The sequence below is a fragment of the Tachypleus tridentatus genome, chromosome 7 (assembly GCF_004210375.1).
Source record: "Tachypleus tridentatus isolate NWPU-2018 chromosome 7, ASM421037v1, whole genome shotgun sequence".
Classification (NCBI taxonomy): domain Eukaryota; kingdom Metazoa; phylum Arthropoda; class Merostomata; order Xiphosura; family Limulidae; genus Tachypleus; species Tachypleus tridentatus.
Genome location: NC_134831.1, coordinates 127464543 through 127486816, shown reverse-complemented (window position 1 = coordinate 127486816; position 22274 = coordinate 127464543). Strand labels below are relative to the sequence as shown.

At 31.6% G+C, this 22274-nt stretch overlaps 1 protein-coding gene across 3 annotated transcripts in view; it reads right to left on the bottom strand.

Annotated features, from left to right (window-relative positions):
- LOC143256556 (alkylglycerol monooxygenase-like) overlaps positions 1 to 22274 on the bottom strand; it is a 37188-nt gene that overhangs the window by 4656 nt on the left and 10258 nt on the right. For all 3 annotated transcript variants that reach the window (XM_076513920.1, XM_076513918.1, XM_076513919.1), the window contains 8 exons: positions 17348 to 17499; positions 13587 to 13690; positions 10930 to 11025; positions 9694 to 9760; positions 8170 to 8315; positions 5182 to 5316; positions 3950 to 4066; positions 299 to 381 (listed from right to left, as the gene is read on the bottom strand). In XM_076513920.1, coding sequence (XP_076370035.1) covers positions 299 to 381; positions 3950 to 4066; positions 5182 to 5316; positions 8170 to 8315; positions 9694 to 9760; positions 10930 to 11025; positions 13587 to 13690; positions 17348 to 17499 — 900 coding nt within the window. The remainder of the gene's footprint in view (positions 1 to 298; positions 382 to 3949; positions 4067 to 5181; positions 5317 to 8169; positions 8316 to 9693; positions 9761 to 10929; positions 11026 to 13586; positions 13691 to 17347; positions 17500 to 22274) is intronic.

Here is a 22274-nt window from a genome sequence, read left to right as displayed (position 1 = left end):
ATAGTTAAATATTTCATGCAGTCTATGATAGTCTACAGTTATAGTTTTGATAATGGTGGTTTTACTAGTTTTAGAATTAATAGAAAAACTACACAATATAATGTTTAAAATTACCACAATTGTTAATGTATATAATTGAGGACTATTCTTATATAATTATACATTTCTAGTTAAGCCTAAGTTACAATAAATAATTCTCAGCTGTTCATGGTTTTCGAGCGAAAACGTCTCATTGTCATCTTATGTTTTATCTAAAGCTGAATAATTTATTTAAACCAATGGAAATATTTTGGTATACTTTTTATCCATGATGGCTCCAAAGCACGTCAAAGACAACATACAGTACATGATACCACAAAGTATTGTTACTTGATTCATGCTCTGAAAAAAACAACAAAATGTATCACATCCATTAAAATATTTACTGATGTAAACAAGCACAAACAAAATTTACAGTATTTATGTTCCCTGACTATGAAGAGTATTTAAAGGATATTTATTTTAATGAACAGTATTTAAGGACTACAGATTTTGGCACTGAAAGGTAAGTAGTTAATTTTTATTGAAACCTTATACACCACAATTGATACTCAAGAGTTCTCTGAATTAAGTGTTTTTGATTTAATATTCCCTTTTAAATTACAAAACATCACATTTATTACATATATAAATGATGTTTATGTATGGAAGAGATGAGGACGTAAATAATATTTTATAATAAGAAAACAGGCTTTGTGTTTTCCAAAAATTGTAGATATTTGTATAATTGAAGAAGATGGGGAAAGAACTGTATGGATTATGGAAGTGAACTAAGATTCATAATTGAAAATTAATACACTTTTAAGTTTCACAAATTACAGTTGCCTGAATAACTAATAGTACAAATTATGCATGTGACCCACACAAGAGTGTATCATTTTGACTTTTAACATCAAGACGACATAGATAATTCAATGAAGTATTAACCATTCTTTAAAATAAAATAAATAGAAATATATATATTTACTATAATCAGTATCTATGTGGTTTTTCTGCAGTGTGTTACAAGCAGCATAGAAAAGAAGGAAGACAATTAAATAATATATTATGCTGGGCCAACCACCTCAGGATGAACAATGACAGAAATGAACTAGGTAATCCAGATATAAACTAGGAACAACTGGAATGAACTGGATCACTCATATGAAAACCAGCAACAGCTGGATTAAGCTGGACTATGAAGCTAAGAACCAGTAACAACTAGGATGACCTGAGCCATTCACCTGAGAACAAGCAATGATTGCACCACCTATGTAAGAAGTAACAACAACTGGGACGAACCAGGTTACCCAGTTAAGAACAAGCAATACATGGGATGAACTGTACCATCCAGCTAAGAACCAACAACAACTGGTATGAACAGGATCATCCAGGTAAAAACTAGCAATAGCTAGGATGAAATGGATTAACCACCTAAGGGGTAACAACAATTGTGATGAGGTTGTACACTAGCAAGACAACGTCTCATCTCAAAACACAGTTGATGGTTATCAGCTAATGCTGACTTGTAGATTTTTACAGTAGGGAATTACATGAAGGGTATACATTTTAAATAAAAAGCATTTAGATTAAACATTGTTTCACATAAAAAAGTATGAAATATTATAGTACTTGTAGAACTTCTTCCAGGCTTCAGAATTTGAGAATTGAGGATAAAAGTTGCAAGTCTTAGTGGTGGTTGGTGTTGATATATGTTTTACAAAAGGTAGGGGGCACTGTGTTTGACTCAACATGATGATTTAGTAGGTCCAAAATTAACTTGTGCTTTTAATTTTAATTACTTTTTTGTGCTCACTAATATGAAAGTGCTTTTCTCTTACTTAGCAAATGGAATGTTGTGAGTGAAGTGTGGTCTGGCAAAGACAATGGAAAATAATTCAGATTATGCTGATGAATCAAAATGGTATTATTGCTGATGTTACTTGAATACTTGAGCAATCATGCTAATGTAATAACAGTTTGACAGATCATTATTTATGAGCATAAGGAAGAGTTTTATTAATGATGAACCTACATACTATATGTTTCAACAAAACATTATTATTTGTTTTTAGTACTGATGTTTCTTAAAGTCCAGAAACTTTAGACTTAAGAAGAATATATATTAGGAGCATTGTAAGGTAGACCTACTACTGTTTTTGCACCTGGTGTTAGCATAGGAAAAGTTTTTATGCACCACAAATGGTATTTTGCAAATCATACTTTCTTTGTTAGCTGTTATACAAAGATATACTCAAAAGCAATCTGCACCAGCTGTATTTAATTTAAAAGTGACAGACTAGAGGGAAGGCAACTAGTCAATTCCATCTATCACAAATGTTTAAGTTACTGTGATCAAATATTGAGATTGATCATCACCTTATAATGCCCACAGGGCTCAGAGGATATGTAAGCATGATGGGAGTAATTTGAACCCAAAAAACACAGATTTCAAGTTGAGTACTACAACCACTAGGCCATAGGCCACAGAGCCACATATATGTGTGTTAATGGAAGATCTAACTGACATGTACAAAGTATTATGATACTGGAGGTGCTATCATTATATAAATTAGCAAAAATAACTTAGAGAAATAAGTAAATAAATAATAAAATAAATAAAGTTTGTATCAAAATGTGTATTTCATCTTTTCACATTTCACTTATGATTTCTACACAATATATCCCATTTAATTTTTACTTCTGATACACAACTCTTTCATATTAGGTACTAAAGCCAAATCCATATGTTCAAATGCAAAAATATTATGTTACTAAGTTGTTCCTTTATCTTCAAATATATATAAACTTCATATAGTACCTGAAAGTTTTTTTTAATATATAAATATTAATAAAAATAGAGCATGGGTTTTAATTTAGAAAATTATTTTCTGATTTTGTTTGAGTCAATAATATTTTATAATATATGCTATTTAATAATGCCATATTGGAGATTACAGGTGCCACAGTCAAAATTCACTGTTTCTTTAACCTACAATATTTTTAAAACTTGAAAAACAAGTTTTAGAATGAAAAATTGTTTATTAAAAACTTGTAAATTAATTTTGAAAAATGTAAATAAGTAAATAAAAAGCCAATAACAATTGAGATCCTAACATTTATCAACTTATGTATATAATATATTAAATGTATTCCAGAGCCTAAAAAACTATATATTTCTTCATGTAACTAAGCATTTAACTGCTACATAAGGGTTAAAAATGCCAGATTAGAACCTGCAACCCTCAGATTGTGAGTCAAACACCCTAGCCCTCTGGCCATACCAGCCCATTTCAATAAGAAAGACTTCTCTTAAAAGCAATATAGGTTTTCTATATGAATGTGTAGGAAGCTTGGGCCCAGTGGTTATTGCTTTGGACACATAATTGGAAGGTTGCGAGTTCAAGGCTTGCTCACAACATGTTGATGAGTGCTTAAACAAGACTCCAACTGTTCCAGTGTGCTAAGCTGTATAATGGGTACTAGTAGTTAACCTGTGATGGACTAGATTCATCCATGTGCTGAGCTGTATAATGGGTACTAGTAGTTAACCTGTGATGGACTAGATTCATCCATGTGCTGAGCTGTATAATGGGTACTAGTAGTTAACCTGTGATGGACTAGATTCATCCATGTGCTGAGCTGTATAATGGGTACTAGTAGTTAACCTGTGATGGACTAGATTCATCCAGAGGAATGTGTCATGCATTTGCTCGTGTCATTTAAACAGTAGTTCAAAAGTGACTCCTACGTGCTGAACAGACATAGGATATGGATTAATATTTAATATAAAAATATATTAAAAACATTCCTTATACAATATTACATTTCTTTAATGATGTTTTGAACAAGTACATTTTATTACAGAAATAAAATTATAGTGCTCTGACATATATACATATAAATATAAAAATATATTAATAATACATACAGCATGCCTATTAGCCAAATCAACAAAGGCTACAGTCACTAGGGAGAAATGCACAAGGACATACAGCTTACACCATAATGGAAGTTGCGGACTGTACTTTTCTTGTGGTGCATGTACCTATTTCATACAAGAGGATGTTTATTTATTCGAAGTTCTGTAATTATGTTATTTAGTTTGCATCTTCATTCTACATATGATATCAATAATGAACAAAACAATAAAGTGGATTGTTGGTTACAAAGAGTAATCATTTAACTTCTAGAAATGGATACGATATACCATGAACGCAGATTTACGTTAACAGTAAAACTAAGTTTTATATCAAACATTCTAAATAACAAACTTGTTACTATAAACTAAACAACCTTATTAAGAGGATTTGTCAGTTTGTTTGTACTTAAGCACATAGCTACATTTTTACTAGTGTTCAAATAAACAGTTTCAGGTTGAAACAATTTCATACTTCTAAATGAGATATTTAACTATCTTTCAAAATCATTTTAAACCATAAATTCAAGTTCTTGATCAAAACAGTTCCAAATCAAAATTGTGAATTTAAGCAATTTCATGATCAAAACTAAAATGATTTTGAAAAAATCTTAGACATACCCCGAACACATTTTCTTCACTTGAGAGAATTTTACGACAATTTCTAGAGTGTAAGTCTAAAATTACTGAATTTATAACAAAGATAAAAAGCCTTAAAGAAAATTTACATTTTGTACTGAAGGTTAATAATAGCTCTTAGATTGAGGCAGAGAAGTTTGGTGTCATGATTAGTATTAGCATGTGAATAAATACATGAATAATTGTATTCATTGGTCAGAATAAAGGAGAAAATGATCAATTATGGTGATTTATACACAAAATGAGCCATTTGGTGGCAGGACTGTATATATATGATAACAATAATATTACTAATAGTGACATTTCCAAACAATGTTTGAAATAAGATTATAGTTTAACATCTTTGTACAATTTGCAAGGAATTTTTATGTACAGCAGATATCATACAACTAGAAACGTCTGCAAAAGTAATTTACTTGCAGTAGAATATTGGTCAATAAGATTCCATGGTATACAATTTTTATACAAGTTTTCAAAAAATATTTGTAAAATTTAAAATTTTCATGAGTAAAAATTATCTTTAGGGTCATAACGATTACAATAATATTTCTTCATTTAAAATGACTATTCAAATTTTTAAGATGACAATTAAAAAAAAATCTCACATCTGGAATATCTTCTATAGATCCAAGTCGTGGTTTTCCTGGAGCCCAGCCAGGACCTTTAAATAACACTGATAGTTTGTTTTGGAGTCCTTTCACTTCTAAAAATGTCTTGAAGATATGGATGTAGTGGCACAACTGTCAAACAATAAAAGACATATAAATACAGTCTAACTTTTAAAGCAATGAGAAAATGCAAATTGTTTTGTAATATGGTTGAAAATGTTGGAGAATTAAAATTAACACTTTTCTGGCAAATGTTCAACATTTTCACAAATAAAATATTACCATAACTATCATAATATAATGTAATTTTTAAAATGTACACACTGTTTTGAGATATCGTGTGTTAGTTACCTGCCAAAATTCTCCCCATAATAAAGGAATAAATTATTCATATGTTCTAAAAAATGCACAGAACTAAAGCTTAATATTTTTGTTGAAATACGTTATTTTAATACTCGACACTTTAATAATTTGTGTGAGATTTAAGTTATGATAGTTCAGTTGGTACAGCATTAATTTCAACTGAGAAACTAAATTGAGATGAAAACTTTGATTTTGAGCCTTTGTAACAATCGATTAACAACTTGATTCACTATAATGACTTTAATGAAGCAAGTATTACCAGTAAAACAATATTTTATTTGTAAATTTGTGTATGAATGAAACGGAATTTTGAAATGATGTTGAATTAAGCAACTAAAGCCTATTCTTTAATTCTGTCATACTAATTTATTGCACACCCATATCATTCTTGAATGGTTAAGTGATTAACCAAGTTCATAAAATGTTCCCATACCATTCCCCAATATTCATAAATATAATGATTCTATTATTGCAGGTGAATATAAACTGGGAGGGGCAGGAGAAACTGATGCTTTCCTGTTAGGGGGAATCACAATTTAAAGAATTTCAAAAAAATCTTAAAAAATTATATCTCAGGTGGGAGTTGTTGGGGAGACAGAGTTCTTCAATGATTGGATCTGTCTTTCACACCATCCCAATGCACAAATACCATTATACAAAGGAATGTATTTGACATCCACTTAAAATGTAACACTACTGAACAGCTGTTTAAATAATCTTAAAATGAAAAATATCTGAGCTAGAAGCCTTAATAAACATGGTGTATTCCATAGTATATAGTATTCTAAAAATTCAAGCAGTTCCCCAAGAATGAGAGCTTAAATTATCATGACAAGTATCATGAGAAAATAGAGAGAGGACAGCAGGAAAAGCTTAGTATAACAACCCACAGCTTTCTATAAACTTATCAAAATCAAATACAGTTTGTTTTCATATTACCTTCTTTTTTAAAGAAATATGATTTTAGATTCAAGTGACAGAAATATTAGTGGTAATAACCCTCAGAATACCACTGATAACATAGAAAAAGCTGAATTCAATTAGCATCATATTATTTATCATAATACCATTAGGATTGTTTTATGGACATTTCAATATTTATGTATACACACACACTTACTATAAGCACTTATGTTGACTTGTTGTCATGGTTTTTGCTATACAGGTAAGAGCTTTAGTAATTGTTTGTGTCATGGTTTAAAACCTCCAAACTACACCTGAGGCACATGATGAGTATTTTTGAATATACTTTATTTAAACTTTTTTGTTGTTCTTTACTTATGAACGTCCATAGATACTTTGGTACAAAAACATATTTCATCAACAGTCTACATATGTTTTTTCAAACAACTGTAACAAAATGCCAGGTCATAAGTGAAATTTATAATCTTTGTGTGGTCTAGTATTTTCTCATGAAATTTAGTGCATCATCAATAACACAGGCCTGCAATGGTTTCATTATCTTGAAATGTTTACATGTTTTATAATAATTCCCATTTGCTGAATCCAAAAATGTATATCCACTTTATTCCACAAGATAAAGATTTTTCACAAAATGCCATATGTACTTTTACACAAGTGAATCACTTTAATTGAAATCAGGTTACATTTTGTTATGCCTAAAATGTTGCCAACCACTGACTTTAGATTTCTATAGACCAATCACAACGTAAAAGTTTTATCAGTTGTTCTAGAACTCAAACACAATAAAAAATGTTCACCATGGTGAATGAAATAATTTGATCTAAGTAAGAATTGTTTTCTTTATTTATTGATTTGTATAATTAATTTTACATGAAAGAAAAAGAAATTAACATTATATTCAAAAGCTGAATTAAAAAAATACATTTTAAAAATCAAAACAACTTTAAGAAGTTTAAACTTGCAGGCCTGTATAATTCAAAATAGTAGGATAATTAACCCTAAAGTAAAAAATTGAACTGAATGGATGGATGAATGTGTTAAGTGTTTTTAAAAAGTTTTTAAACAGTTGTAAACATCCTTCATGAAATTTCTCAGTAAAATATAAACAGTAAAATTAAAGTCTATTAAGTGAGTAGAACAGCAGGATTAAAAGGTTTTCAGTAAACACTTTATTGATGTGTTTACTAAAAGCCTACTCATTTAAATTAAAATTAATAATAATAAGAAAAAGTGAGTATCATGGGCTAAAAAGTCAGCATGTCTACTAGAGAAATAAATTTGTCATATTCCTCCTTGTTCCATGTAATGTAATGGCTACAACTTGAGAAGTATTGTACTGAATCTAGTAATGTAATTTGTTAAGAGAGCTTAAGAAAAAACAACATATAAGCTGGTGTTGATCTTAAATATAATCTACATGAACTACATCGACATACATTTTAAAATAAAGATCAATATTGTGAATGGAACTTATAGAAACATGGTTATCAGAGCACTATATACAGATGCACTTGACAAACAGGTAAAGTCATGCAAGAGGTTACTGACTGAAGTAATGCATATATTTAATCATTTATATTTTCTATATACCTTCTTAGGTGTGTGATATAAATATATAACATGTGCTGATACATATGAGAAGTAGCACATTCTGGTATGAAATCTTGTATGTATGTAGAGAAATGTTAAAAGAATTACCTGCACATTGGTAGGATCAAATGTGGTTAAGGGATGGGTAACCCCATAGACAACTTCTTCACTCTCTTGCTCAAATGTACCAAAAAGCCTGTCCCAGATTATCAGTGTTCCAGCATAATTCTTATCAATACAGTACCTGTTGCGACCTGTTTATACACACCAAAAAACACATGCTATATATTGTATTAGATCAGCCATATAAGTCAAGATACCAACAGTTTGCTACCTTCACTTACTGTATGCACATGTAGTTTAATGACAGAGACAGAAAAATAAGGTAAGTCTGATATTTTGTACATAACAATTCATGTGGAGATGGAGAAGTATAAAATTTTATAACACTTAACACTAATATATAAGAAGTTATGGAAAGACATCTATGCATACCTTTGCACGTAATCTGAAAACGTACACAATTTTTCATAGAATCAAGTAATACCTAAAAATGTATTTATTTTCATTTAGTAATAATTTATATACAAGATAAAGTTATAGCATTGATGTGAAGGAGGATAACTCATTGTGATAAACATAACATTTCAGTTATCACCTACTGGTGAAGTATGGTCTATAAATCAGCATTTTGGCATGACATTAAATTAAAAACCAACACCTGATAACATTTAACAAATGTTTCTCTGATAGACCTATATGAGTTTCCAGTGAGAATAATGTACCATTACATCACAACTCCTACATTTTGTATTTAACACTGATGCTTATAAGGCTTTTTGCTCAATACCAGATCTTGTCACGTTTGTTGAACAAGCAGTCAGCAGAAATGCTTTTTGTATGTAATATCATTTATTTATAATGGTATATACAAAATTTTGTGTGTATCATTTATTATACACAACATCTTGTGCTAGCAAAGTGTAATCAGTAGGCTACTGTTTTGTGTAACATTGCAATTAATATTTAGAGGTTGACCCCTGATGGTTCAGCAGTTAGTCTAAAGGGTTATAGCACTAAAATTAGAGTTTCATACCCATGATGAGCAGAAAACAGATAGCTTATTGTGTAGTTTTAGGCTTAACAACAAACAATCTGTATATTGGCATTTTGTGGAAAATTACATTGATTTAAATATTTGAATTTTGTGTACAATTACATCACAATAAGATAATGTATGTAGTGTGCTGGTTTAGTGTTTTCTTGAGGATTATATTACCCTTGTTTTTAGTACATAATTCAGCTGTTATTGTAGAGAAAAGTAATTAGAAACATAATAGAGCAAAATTCACAGGAATAAATTACAGGAAGAACTTCTTTAAATAGTATTGAATAATTAGAGAATGTGTACATGATCTGATAAATTTAAATACCTCAAAATTATGTTTACTAAAACATTATAGCACAGCAGAGTTAATAACTATTTTCATATTTATAGATATAATAATATACAGACACTATGTTTAGTTATCTAATTTTCAAAATGTTTCTTGCCACGAATTCTAGTAGTAGTGATAGCATGCATTTCAATCTTCATTATAAGGTTATAAAATTTAGATTTTAATCAGTTACCATGATGCACTCGATGATGACTAGGTGTGTTGATGATATACTCTAGTGGTCCCAACGTCTTTATAACCTAGAAAATAGTTAACAGTTTGTTTCTTATAATCTAAATTCTTTAACACCAATGTTAAAAACTGGTGCAAAAAAAAAAGATACTCTTTCCTCATTTGGTTTTTAATATTCTTTATTTTGAGATAAATGATGACATATAATAATAATAATAATATTAATAACAATAATAACTATAATAACAATAATTATTATTATTACTATTTATCTTTATAAATTTTAATCACAGAAAACTATTTGAAAAGAACAGCAAATACAGACAGTTATCACTCCTTCCAGTGGCTCAGTAGTAAATGTTGCTTAAAACTAGGTTTCAGTACTGTGGTGAGCACATTAAAGATAGCTTTGTACTTAAAATTAAACAAATAAATTGGGGTGTGAGCTGATTCTGTGGTAAAGCTTTCAGTTTTGAAGCTTGGTGAGCCATATTTGAAGCCTTGCAATACTACAAAATACACTAAACTTTGGGTACATTATAAGAGTAACAATCAATCACTTAGATTGATGATAGGATATTGATAACTGGTTTCCTTCCCTCTAATCAATAATTCAAAATTAGGAATGTCAGCAAGTAAGCTTAGTAGCTTTGCCTTAAACACAAGATTTACACAAGTAACTTTTTTGTATATTTTTTTTCCATTGTAGTGTAATTTTGTTTCGTTCCAGCAACACATGTAGAGAAGGAAGGCAAATAACCTTCCTGTAATCATACATTTTAATAAAATGTAATCATGAAATTATCATACTTATTATAATCTTTTGAGACACTTTTATACATTAATACACAAAATAATATGATTTCCTTGTTGGTGTGTGGTTAAATATTGCATGTATGTTTCAATATTTATCACCTGACCTACCCTTAGGGTCTGCCAGAAAGAAACATAGAAGACTCTTCCTATATTGGAGGGGTCCCAGTGTCTTTCCCATGAAATGGATAGGTATATCAATCAGTGTACACATACACACACACACATCTACAGAAGTTCTTAGAATTTTATTAGTTTATGTATTATGTTACTAATTGTTTTAAGAACATGTGTAAATACATTCAAGGTCTTGTAATGTTACAAATATTTTCCTAATGGAGAGAAACTACTTGTGGCTGGAGCACTTTGCTTTCTCTTAGAGAAGTCTACAGAGAAATGAATGATGTAAACAATTTTTTCTTACTTGTGTATGAATCCAGAACTGATAGAGAAGATTAAACTGCTGATGGACCAAAAAGATGGATGGAGGGATACCCAGAGCTAGTGGTAAATAAAACATCTGAAAAGATGTTAAACAGTTTAGTATAGTGTACATTTTAAACACACATATCTTGTACATATATTTATAAATAATGCTTGAATTACACTTTTTGTTTAATTATGTGTAATTGTTTACAAAATAGAATATTCTGTTAAACTAATCATTTGTTGTTGAATCTTTGTAGAATGGGCATCAACTGCCTTTTGTGGAGGCACAAGTGTAGAAGATGTTTCAAAAGTCTTCAGCGTTTTGTCTTCAGGTTAGTGTGTGCATGTGTAAGGTGTTGTCAGTCTTTTATAGTGTCCTGGTTGATTGTGGAGAGCATGTTATGATTGGTTGGAATATTGCTGTTTCTGATTTGAGGAGAGATTTTCTGTAGATTCAACCAATGGTAGCCACAGGTTACTCACCTCCAATCCGGAATCTCTGTTTAGTGAAGGTTTAATACTGTTAATATAAAATTATTCTTTGATTTTTCTTGTATTTCAGAATTTGTCTGTGTCGATGATTATAGTTTTCGAAACATCTCACTCTACACTTGTGTCTCCACAACAGGGGTTGTCGTCCATTCTACAAAGTTTCATCTTGAACACCCTACTTAAACTATATCTATCAAAGAATAATCATTTGTTACTTTTAAGATGCTTAAAGTAATGCTCTTATTAACTGCAATACTAGTTTCTGTTAAGATTAAAAATCTTCTTGAACTCATAACCTGAAGAATATCTGTACATAGTAATTGTAATTTGGCAAGCATTGAAAAAATTTACAATTATCTTTACTAATTAAAACATATCAAACTAATTGAGAACCATACAAAAATGTTATAGCTACATGTATAGGGGGGTTCTACCATTCTCAATGAACTAAAGTACCTTTTGACACACATCATAACTTTTACTATATAAAGAAAGCCAGATAAGTCAGGTTGTGGATTTAAGGGTTGGGTGAGTTAAGATATGGTGTCACTGAACACATACATGTAAAAATGGCTCGTTTGGGTTGAGAAAGTTTTTTACGTAGAGGAGTGAACAATGTGAACACAAAGTTGAACCTGATGATGACTGAAGAAGGTCAAAACGTTGTTCGCTCCTCTACGTAAAATATTTTCTCAACCCAAACGAGCCGTTTTTACATATTTATTTTTCTCTACAAGTGGGTTTTCTCGACATCAATGAACACATACATCTCACTCAGATGTGGATATGTCATAAAAGTGACAGTAAACCTTTTTTTTAATTGGTTATAATATGGAAAAAACTTGTAGCAGCAGTTTACCTGGCTAACAACTTTCTCCATGGTAGTATTTAAAATTAGGGGTAGCTATACCCAAACAGTAGGAGTTTCTATCTGCTATTTTGCACATTTGCACATAAACCACTGTTCAGGATAAAAAGCTAATTCTAAAATATAAGAAGCTTTTTGTGTCAAACAAATATTCAATATCTCTAAAATGCAGTTTAATGTTAAATAAAATGAAAAAAAAAATCATTTAAAGAAGTTATTGTACAGGCTGTCCCAAAATTGAAAGACCAAAAAAGTTGAATAACTTTTTATTATTGAGAAAATAACAAAATTCAAAACCAAGTATCTTCTGAACACTTGTAAGTTTTAGTAAAGTTTTGTTGTCATTACTTCCATTTACTTTTTATGAATCTGTTTTGTTGCAGATTTTACAACTAACCCTATTTTTGAGCAAAATAAGAACTGCTTAAGGGTTCCCCCAAGTTCACTCCCTTTGAACTTTTACCTTTGGGACTTTTGGAAAACACAGGTCTGCTATATGCATATCAATGGATCTTGAAAAACTGAAACTATATATCCATGATGTTATCAGGTCCATATCTAGAGTTGTGTTGGAAAATATCTTCTCAGAATTTAAATGCAAAATTAGATTGATTATAGCTACTAATGAAAGACATGCAGAAGTTTATGAATTAAATAAAATAAAACTTACAATATTTCAGAAGATACATTGTTTTGAATTCTGTTATTATCTCAAATAATACAAATGTTAGCCAATTTTCTGTTTGGTATACGAATTTTGGAACACCTTGTATAAGCATATAAAAATGAAACATGGGAGCACATCAACATTTTGATCTTTAAATTATTATACCTTTAAAAATCTTAATAATTTTTAATCTAATACACTAATAAAATAGAAATTGAGGGCACGACAATTATCGTCATTAGCTTAGTTGGCCAGGATATCGAATCAGCTTATTATATATTCATTAATCTGCACTGGACTGGAATGTAGCGATGATTGTCTTCACAAAAAATAAATAAATCTGCTTTTGTATGAAATAGTTCCATTTCCTTATCGAATGGTAAATTTCGAAAGATCTGGATATCAGTTTTGTTTTTAATTAAAAAATCAGTTCTAAAATAACGCTATATCATTATAAGGTATGTATAAATATGCATAATAGTTCGACTGTTTTATTAGTCTATTTTCTGTCAATCTCGTTTTGATAAACGTGTATATATTGTAACATTTTATTAAAGAGAAGTAAGTAAGTACATCACTTGAATGTTGTACACAGAAGTTGTAATAAAAACGTTTTAAAACTCACCCACGTTGAATAACTCTGTAACACAGATTGACGTAAAGCAGTGCTCAGATTATAACACTCAGAACTATGATGAACTTGGTGAGCTGCCCACAGGATGTTCAGTTCTCATAATAACGAAAATAAAACTTTGGGCTTTCAAGTTAGAAAACAATTTCACATTATATCTAATATATTTACAATATTCCCGTCTACAAGAACAAAAAAACTAATAATTAAAAATGTTATTTAGCATCTAAAACTCAAACGAATCCGACTTCTAAAAGTTTAAGTAAAACAGTTGTTGGTCAAGATACACATTATTAAAATATAAATAAAGTGACACATATCTGAACCTAAAAATTAAACAAACGATATTTTATGGCACTACAGTAAACAATACCAAAACTATAAATTATCCGATACGTAGGTTGAGTATGTTATATGTGAATGATTTTGGAGTCTCACCACGTAATTAGAATCTATGTTGCTAAATCTGGTCATGCTCAATCTGTCAGTGAATCTTGATAATAGCACTGTGACAGTTTCCACTGCAAAAGGTTCCGTCATGATAGTGTCACATCCAAAGCATGCCAATCTTTCCTGCAAGCTTTCCATAAAAACGAATTTAGGGTACAAGTACAGTGGTTTTCCGGCCAGCTTTTCAACTGTTTGATTGGATTGAAATTCAAAGATGCCGCAACTGGCGATACATCTCTGTACCATTAATATGTTTTAATTCTTCAACTGTTTGAGGTACATAACGAATGAATGCATATTTTGTGGGAACAACCAGCGTTGTTTCTTCAGACAAAGATCATTCTTGATTGGATAGTAAACCATTGACCCATATACGTGAATGACGTTTGCACTGACATTCGTTTTCGTGAATATTCTCCTGTTTCAAGATGCAACACTTTGCTTACGACATCTGGGAAGATGACTTTTGCAGATCTCTTTTTATGTGATCGTGGTGCCTCAAACTGATTCATATTCCAGTGTTTATTAATGTCATTAATATGAAAGATATCCCTTCTTTAAATTTTACTCCAATTTGAATAATTCTTTGTTACTCAAGTGTATGAATATTTTACGTTGGAAAGGACTATTACATATCCTTCCATAAAATGATCAACTATTGGTCGAATCACATTATTTATAAATATAAAGCAACGTCAAAATATAATTTTGATACATGCCATTCAACCGTGACTTTATGTTAACTGTGGTTGTCATTTAAGTGCTGATTTACGTATTAAAATTTGTTTTATTTGTTGTTGTTTTGAGTTAAGCACAAAGCTACACAATGGGCTATCTGTGCTCTACCCACCACAAATATCGAAACCCAGATTTTTAGCGTTGTAAGCCCACAGACATACCGCAGAGCCACTGGGGGGCAAAATTGTTTTCATGTGATGTACCCAGTCATCTATATTCAACATGTTAAGAATGTTTTAACAATAAAATGAACATTTACAGCATAGAGAAGAACAAACAAACACAAGTGAAAAATAAAATATTTATTAATAGTCAGTGTGGTTCTTCACTTAACCAGCTAGCATCTACACCCATTGTTGATTTACAATTGGTAGCTAGGGAAGATAAAAATGATTTATTACCTTCGCACAAGATAAACAGAAGAATTAGGTCATATCAAAGTTCTAGTGCAGTGTTCTAAGTTCTTAAATTACATTCTGAGTAATAATTCTATTATATCTACATATAATAAGCGAGAAAACCTTCAACTTATACTAAGTTGTAAAAGTGTGCAAAGGAGTATGCTCTTCCTCCAGGACGGTATGACACAGATACAGGGTCAAGCAAACATAATCTATCCAGAGAAATGGCTCGGCATGGCCAGGTGAGTTAAGGCGTTCCACTCGTAATTTGAGGGTCGCGGGTTCGAATCCTCGTCGCATCAAACATGCTCGCACTTTCGACCGTAGAGGCGTTATAATGTTACGGTCAATTCCAATCTTCGTTGGTAAAGGAGTAGCCCAAGAGTTGGCGGTGGGTGGTGATGACTAGCTGCCCTACCTCTAGTCTTACACTGCTAAATTAGGGACGGCTAGCCCAGATAGCCCTCGTATAACTTTGCGCGAAATTCGTAAACAAACAAACAAACTATCCAGAAAAATCATTGTAGTACATAGACATGTTTTCAAGAAGGTAACACAATTTGTGACTTTCGTACATCCGAGTTAAACGGATATTACTAACCACATGCAGAAGACCAGCATGAAAACTTAGAAAAAATATCCAAATATTATGATATGTAAGCGTACCATTCCCTCTACAGTCTTTAGTAATATAAATACATATTTTGATAATCTATTATTTAGTTACTGCACTGTTATGGTGTCTAATATTATCTTGTTCTAGTCACCTCATATCGTTCCTTTGTTCATTTGGTAGAAGACGTCTTCCATTTGCAAGGATATTTCACGGTATTTTGAGCTTGGATTAAAAGTTTTTGAACTGCATTATCGCTTGGTAGCCCATGTATGACGACAGATAAGTCTCATCAGTGCTATTAAAATAAAGAGGTATGTTGTCCACAAGACAAAGAAAGCGACTGATGTTTGAAATCAGTGTGTCATTTTGGCTAGGAGAAAGAGGTCAAAAGGTGTATCTGACCCTCTCAGGTCCAACAAAATAATTTTGATTTGGTTTATTTTGAAGTTTGCGCAAAGCTACTCCTGGTCTATCTGTGCCAGCCATCCTCAGTTTAGCAGTAAAATACTAGAGGGAAAACGGCTGGTCATCATCACACATCGACAACTATTGGATTGTTCTTTTACCGACGAATAGTGGGATTGACCAGAGATCTATAACGTCCTCACGGGTGAAAGGGTGAGCAAGTTTAGTGGGGGCTGGGATTCTAACTCGTGACTCGCAGGCCAAACAATAACAGTCCTAAAATTCCAAAACTTAACTATTATTTTTAAAGAGAGAAGAATTTTCAAAGCTCGTTCAGCATTTAAGTGTTGAGTTAATTCATTTGGTATTTAACTTTGGGAAGAGGGTAAGAAGACAAACTGAACAGAGTTATGAAATACATGTTAAACTTATTCTGTACGGTTGTAATGAATTAATTTATATATTACTCAAATACACACACACACACAGATATACATGATTGGTTATTGAAATTTATTTGTTTAATTTCATGCAGAGCTATTCGAGGACTACTACTCTAGTTGTCCTTAATTCAGTAACGACAGATTAGAGGAAAGGGGGTTAGTCCACACCACCTAACAACAACTCTTGGGGTACTCCTGACTAACCAACAATAGAATTAATCGTAACATCATAACGCCTCCATGGCTGTAGCAGCGATCAATGAATGACGGGATTCGAACTTGCAACTCGCAGGTTGCGAGTCTATCGTTCTAACCACCAGACTATGCCAACCCGTTTTAAAGATTAGATTTATGCAACTGTTAGTCTATAAACAAAAATTCTTTCTGTTCGAAGAGACAATTTATTTGCTGTATATACTACTCCTCGGCAATTTTTACTTAGCATATCTTAAGAGAAAATACAGTATTGTGAATTTCCAGTCATCAGTAAATTATTTATTTGCTAAACATTACAATACCTTCATATCTTACACAACTGCCTTCAATATTCAAATATTTGCGTAATGTGCATTTTATATTAGGATACCAGTTAAACATCTAACTTATAGTCGTAAATCTTTTTATTTTTTCATGCAAGAATGAGTTATTTTGTGACATATCAGTTGGTTTTAAACAATAACTTACAAACTTAAAACAACTTACCATGACTTGCTCTATGAAGCCAGTAGTACCCAAAGTCTACACCGATGAAACATAGCAACCATGTCCAAACAGAGTCCCATGGAAGGGTCACAAGTCGCCAGTTGTTGTAAACCCAAATATACGCTGCAAGTGGAACACCACGTAATAACAACCTGAAAAATGTAAGTTCCACTCCAGTAGATTCCCCACAATAACGCCATGTGATATGAGCTTGTTAAATAACAAAATGTTAGCAAATTTAGCAAATCTATCAATAATTATAAACATGTAGTACATAAAGTTAAAAAAAGCAAATAATTCCAATTCTAAATATCCCCGAATGCACTCTTCAGTTTCGTAACTGGATTTCTAACATACCGAGATACTTAAAACCTCCGATCGTGAAAAATCGACTCACATTTAGTTGAAAAAAAAAAAAAAACAACAACCAAAAACGTCAGAGCCGAAAAATAGATTGGAGGCATAATACTATGCAACCGTAATCTAATAATACAATATAAAAATCTTCTGTTGATAAAATATACTCATAAGTGAAATCTGTAACATGCATTGCCAAGAACATAGACATGGAAAGAAGGGTGATTGTGACGTTTGTAGATACTGCTTATCTTTGGATTATCGAATAGAGCAAATCATATGAATTGGAAATGAATACTGAAAGTAGAGAAAGAGCAATGAGACGGACAAATGTCCTAAAGGTCAAAATAGAATTAGATTAAAAGAAACCAAGGTGTATGATATTGATTCTGGAGAAGATAGAAACGCTGAAACCTCTAAAACCATTATTGTTACACACAACTGTATCTGTTTTCTTACTTTATGGATTTCAAATCCGAGAGAAAGATTTTTAATAGTAGTTTATTTCTACCAACCAGCGTCTTTTGGGACATAATATTTCAAAATTTGACACAACGTCTAGAAGGGTCGGTTTTTCGTGATCAGAGGTCTTAAATATTATTGGTTATTCGTAATGGCGTTCACATGAACAACACTTAATTTGGTACAAACCGTCCTTTTCTTGAAGGTGTACGATGTCTTGAAATCAAGAATGATCAATATACGCAAAGATTCAAATGAACAACATTAGTACGTGGCTGATCTAAATGGCTAACAATGATATAGTTAACCAGGGAGACGAGGAAGTATAAAGGAGAGAAGGTTACGGTAAAGTGTAACTTTTTGAATTATGTAGAATACGGTGATAAGCTGCATTTTATAGGTAGGATAACAAAAATGAAAAAAAAAGAGAGAAATGGTCAGTAGTTTCAACAAAATATTGCAAAGGGGACAATAAGGAGAGATTGAAGTTCACTTTTACTCAATGTACATCATTCTGCAAGTTTCTAATCCTAGCGAAAAATAACATGATCATGTCTTCTAGTTTTAAAAACTAGAAATGATCCAGTTAAGGGAGGTAGATAACTAAAACAGGTAAACCTGTAAATTAAGAAGTTCCTCAAGATCGAGACGAAAAACAAACAAATCAAAATAAAGGAAAGAAATGAGCCAATCAGTCATGGGTGACAGAAGAAAGACCTATTCTGGAGCGTTAACAAGTACTTTATTAATAGGAATACGGATATAAGTAGATATTCAGAATAAACTAAATGATGGTGAAAGTAACTCCATGGCTACCGAAGGATATATTATTAGTTCCTTTCAGATGCTTAATCAGTTTGAGAAAACAGTACCAGCCGTGAGAGCAACAGGAAATATTTCAGCAACACGTTATGGAGTGGACAGGGGACAGTAAAACTGGAATAATTTCAAAATTGGATGAGAGGTGAACGAGAATGCTGAAAGAACGAATCAAGGAGGGGAAGGAAAGTGGAACAGGACACAGGATTCTAACTGAAGAAAACGTCCTTGAAGATAAAAGTTAGAATTAAACAAGAATTAAACAAACCGAGCCCCATTTGTAATATTCCAATTAAATGTTATAACAATAGACTCAGTTCTCTCAACAATATATTGTAAAAGCTATAAGGCTCTGTTTATCAAGCAATTGTCGTTCATGAAGAACCAAAGGAGCTCAGGGACTATAACCTCTGGAACTGAAGTTGGTGTGCAATGCATTGCACCTAATAATATCGTATGGATGTTTAACAATATCAAGTTTGTATAGCAGAGAGGCTGAGGTAAAATTAAATAAGGTTTAGTCATAATCAGGTTTGGAGTGAATTAAAGTATGTATACAAGTAAAGAAGTCTGTTGATTAGCACTAATATAAATACTAGATATAGTCTAAAGTAGTCTGGGGTATTTCACAGTATGCATTCAAAGCAAAAATATAGTCTCCCAAATCAATTTTCTTTCAAAGCAGCCAATGTAAATAGCGATACGTTAACACCAAGATGTCAGTTTAACTAAACAAGCTAGAAAATAATATATTTTTATTTGAGACTTTTAACTAAGCATAACATTAAACAAAGTAAAATAAAGTTTAGATCCTCACGAAAGCGTCATTCTAGATTAGTTTATGTTGTGAACTTTAATATAAAAGTATCATCGTTTCAGATAGCTATGTACGATTCCATCTCAAGTACTTACACAATAGCCAAGACATATCTATAATTTTATGGTCGCAAGTGGCAATGACTAAAACAAAATGGTTTCAGAGATGTTCCAAACAATCTTGAGAAGTTTTGTCTTCGCCAAAAACACTAACATTTGGATAAATGGCCATAATGCTAAACAGACCAAGAGAAACTATAATAGGCCATGCCTTTCATAACTTTTGTAATATAGTAAAGTATGAAATTCCTCAATATAATGATGGAAGGAAAGCGAAAGCAGGTTTGCGTTTGTGTAATTTAAAATTTAGCATGGAATCAATATGTTTTCAATCATACGAGTTGATTTCCCAAATCAAACTGTTATTAAATAAGTTCAAAAACATTCCCTTGTCATAAGTATGCTTGTTTCCCATTTTCTTTAGTAAAGTGAACGTTTAAGATTCACCTAGAATTTAAAACTTTTTTCTCATATTTTTTAATTGTGAGTGTAGTTTTGACAATAGAACATTGAATGGAGATAACTTCTTTCTTCCTAGCTACCTATTGTTCTCAATCATTCCTCTGAGGTGTTACGTGCATTTTCTTGTTGGAAAACAATCTCTATAGTAGAATACAATACGTAAAGAAAAAAGATGGTATTTTCTGCTGGTGATCAAGTTAAACCTTAATGATATATATACTACTTTAATTTGCTACTGGAATGATTCTCAGCGATGTTCGTAGCATATGTGTACCGAGAGAAATAGAGTTATAGAAACTTGTATTCAATGCCAAATTCTCCTAGTCCAAGACAAGCAGGCTTCTTTACTTACAAATTTAAAATAAAGAGATCTTCAGTAGAAGTGATGTCTATCAGTGTACTTTGATCAAATTTGTTAAAAATTACCTTTTATTTTACTCTTATGTTGTATCTGGTTTCTTTTTTGAAATTCAGTTGGAGTCGGATACTTCAAAATCTAATTCTTGATAAATTTTTGGCTTCCTTGAGCTATTGTGATACTACTTTTAACTCTAAGGTTATAACTGAACCTGATGATATCATAAGTATCAAGATATACAAAGATGGAGAAGCGTCAAACAGGTAGTGAAGTGCCCACAACTCTTTGTGACAATTTGGAGGTTGAGAGTGATAAAACTGAGGCCCTTATGAACGAAGTGGAAGGAACACAGGTAGCCAAGTAAAGGCTATAAAACGACAGGATCGTCCAAAACCATTATTTTGAATGCAGTCAAGATGTTAACAATGTAACCAGGTAGAGAATGCTGAATATACGAAACTTTAAATACATTTTGCAAACTGATATAAGGAATAACACAACAACTGAGTTCTGTATCACGAGCCTCTCAGCCCTGGGCACGATTATGCGAAGTTTAAAGTGATTTATCTCCACCGAATATATCTCGAGCATGCAGAAGATCATGCAATATCTGAAAGTCCAAACATACATATTTGTAATTTAAGAAGACTAAGTGATAATGCATGCACAGGTGTCTATTCAGATTTTTTTTTACAGACTTGTAGTGTATCTCCCTCTGGCGGCAATATTGCCTTTTTTGTGAGCTAATGAAATGTACGTGATATAGCATTTAAACTGAGTACGAGAGATTATTACACAATAATGTGTTAGTGTTGGAAAAATTCAAACGAGGCGAATTTTTAGAGATGAAAATAACGTGTTCAGGAAGATCTTAGCACGACACTGACATCTTTATTTATTAGTGATTATATTATATTTTAAATAATATAAAGATAATCACTAATAAATAAAATATAATTATAATTATAAAATATATTTTATTTTACATAATATAAAGATAATTCTACTGAATCTGAAATATGTTACAGCAAACGGTATAGGTAATTAGTTATTCTCTTTATTAAGATCCCACTATTCGTTGGTAAAGAGTAGCCCAAGAGTTGGCGGTGGGTGGTGATGACTAGCTGCCTTCCCTCTAGTCTTACACTGCTAAATTAGGGACGGCTAGCACAGATAGCCCTCGAGTAGCTTTGTGCGAAATTTCAAACAAACAAACAAACAAAATCTTTATTAAGATGAAACTAGATTTTGATTGTTAACTGATGTCTTCTTTATATTGACTAACTTTTAATGTTTACACTTTATCATTTGTTATCTTGCATCTACATTATAATTTATATTAACTATTTTTCTCATTTTTTTTTCTATATTTAGCGACTTTGAATATTTTTGCCAAGCATACACGTCTTTCAGTAATGAGGACATTAAAATATGTCAGTCAATCCTAGTTTTCGTTGGTAAAACGAGTAGTCCAAGAGTTGGCGTTAACTAGTTGCGTTTCCTCTAGTCTAATATTTCTAATTTATGGACGGCGATTGCAGATAGTCCTCGAGCAGATTGGTGCGAAATTCCCAAAATAAATTTACCTTTGGA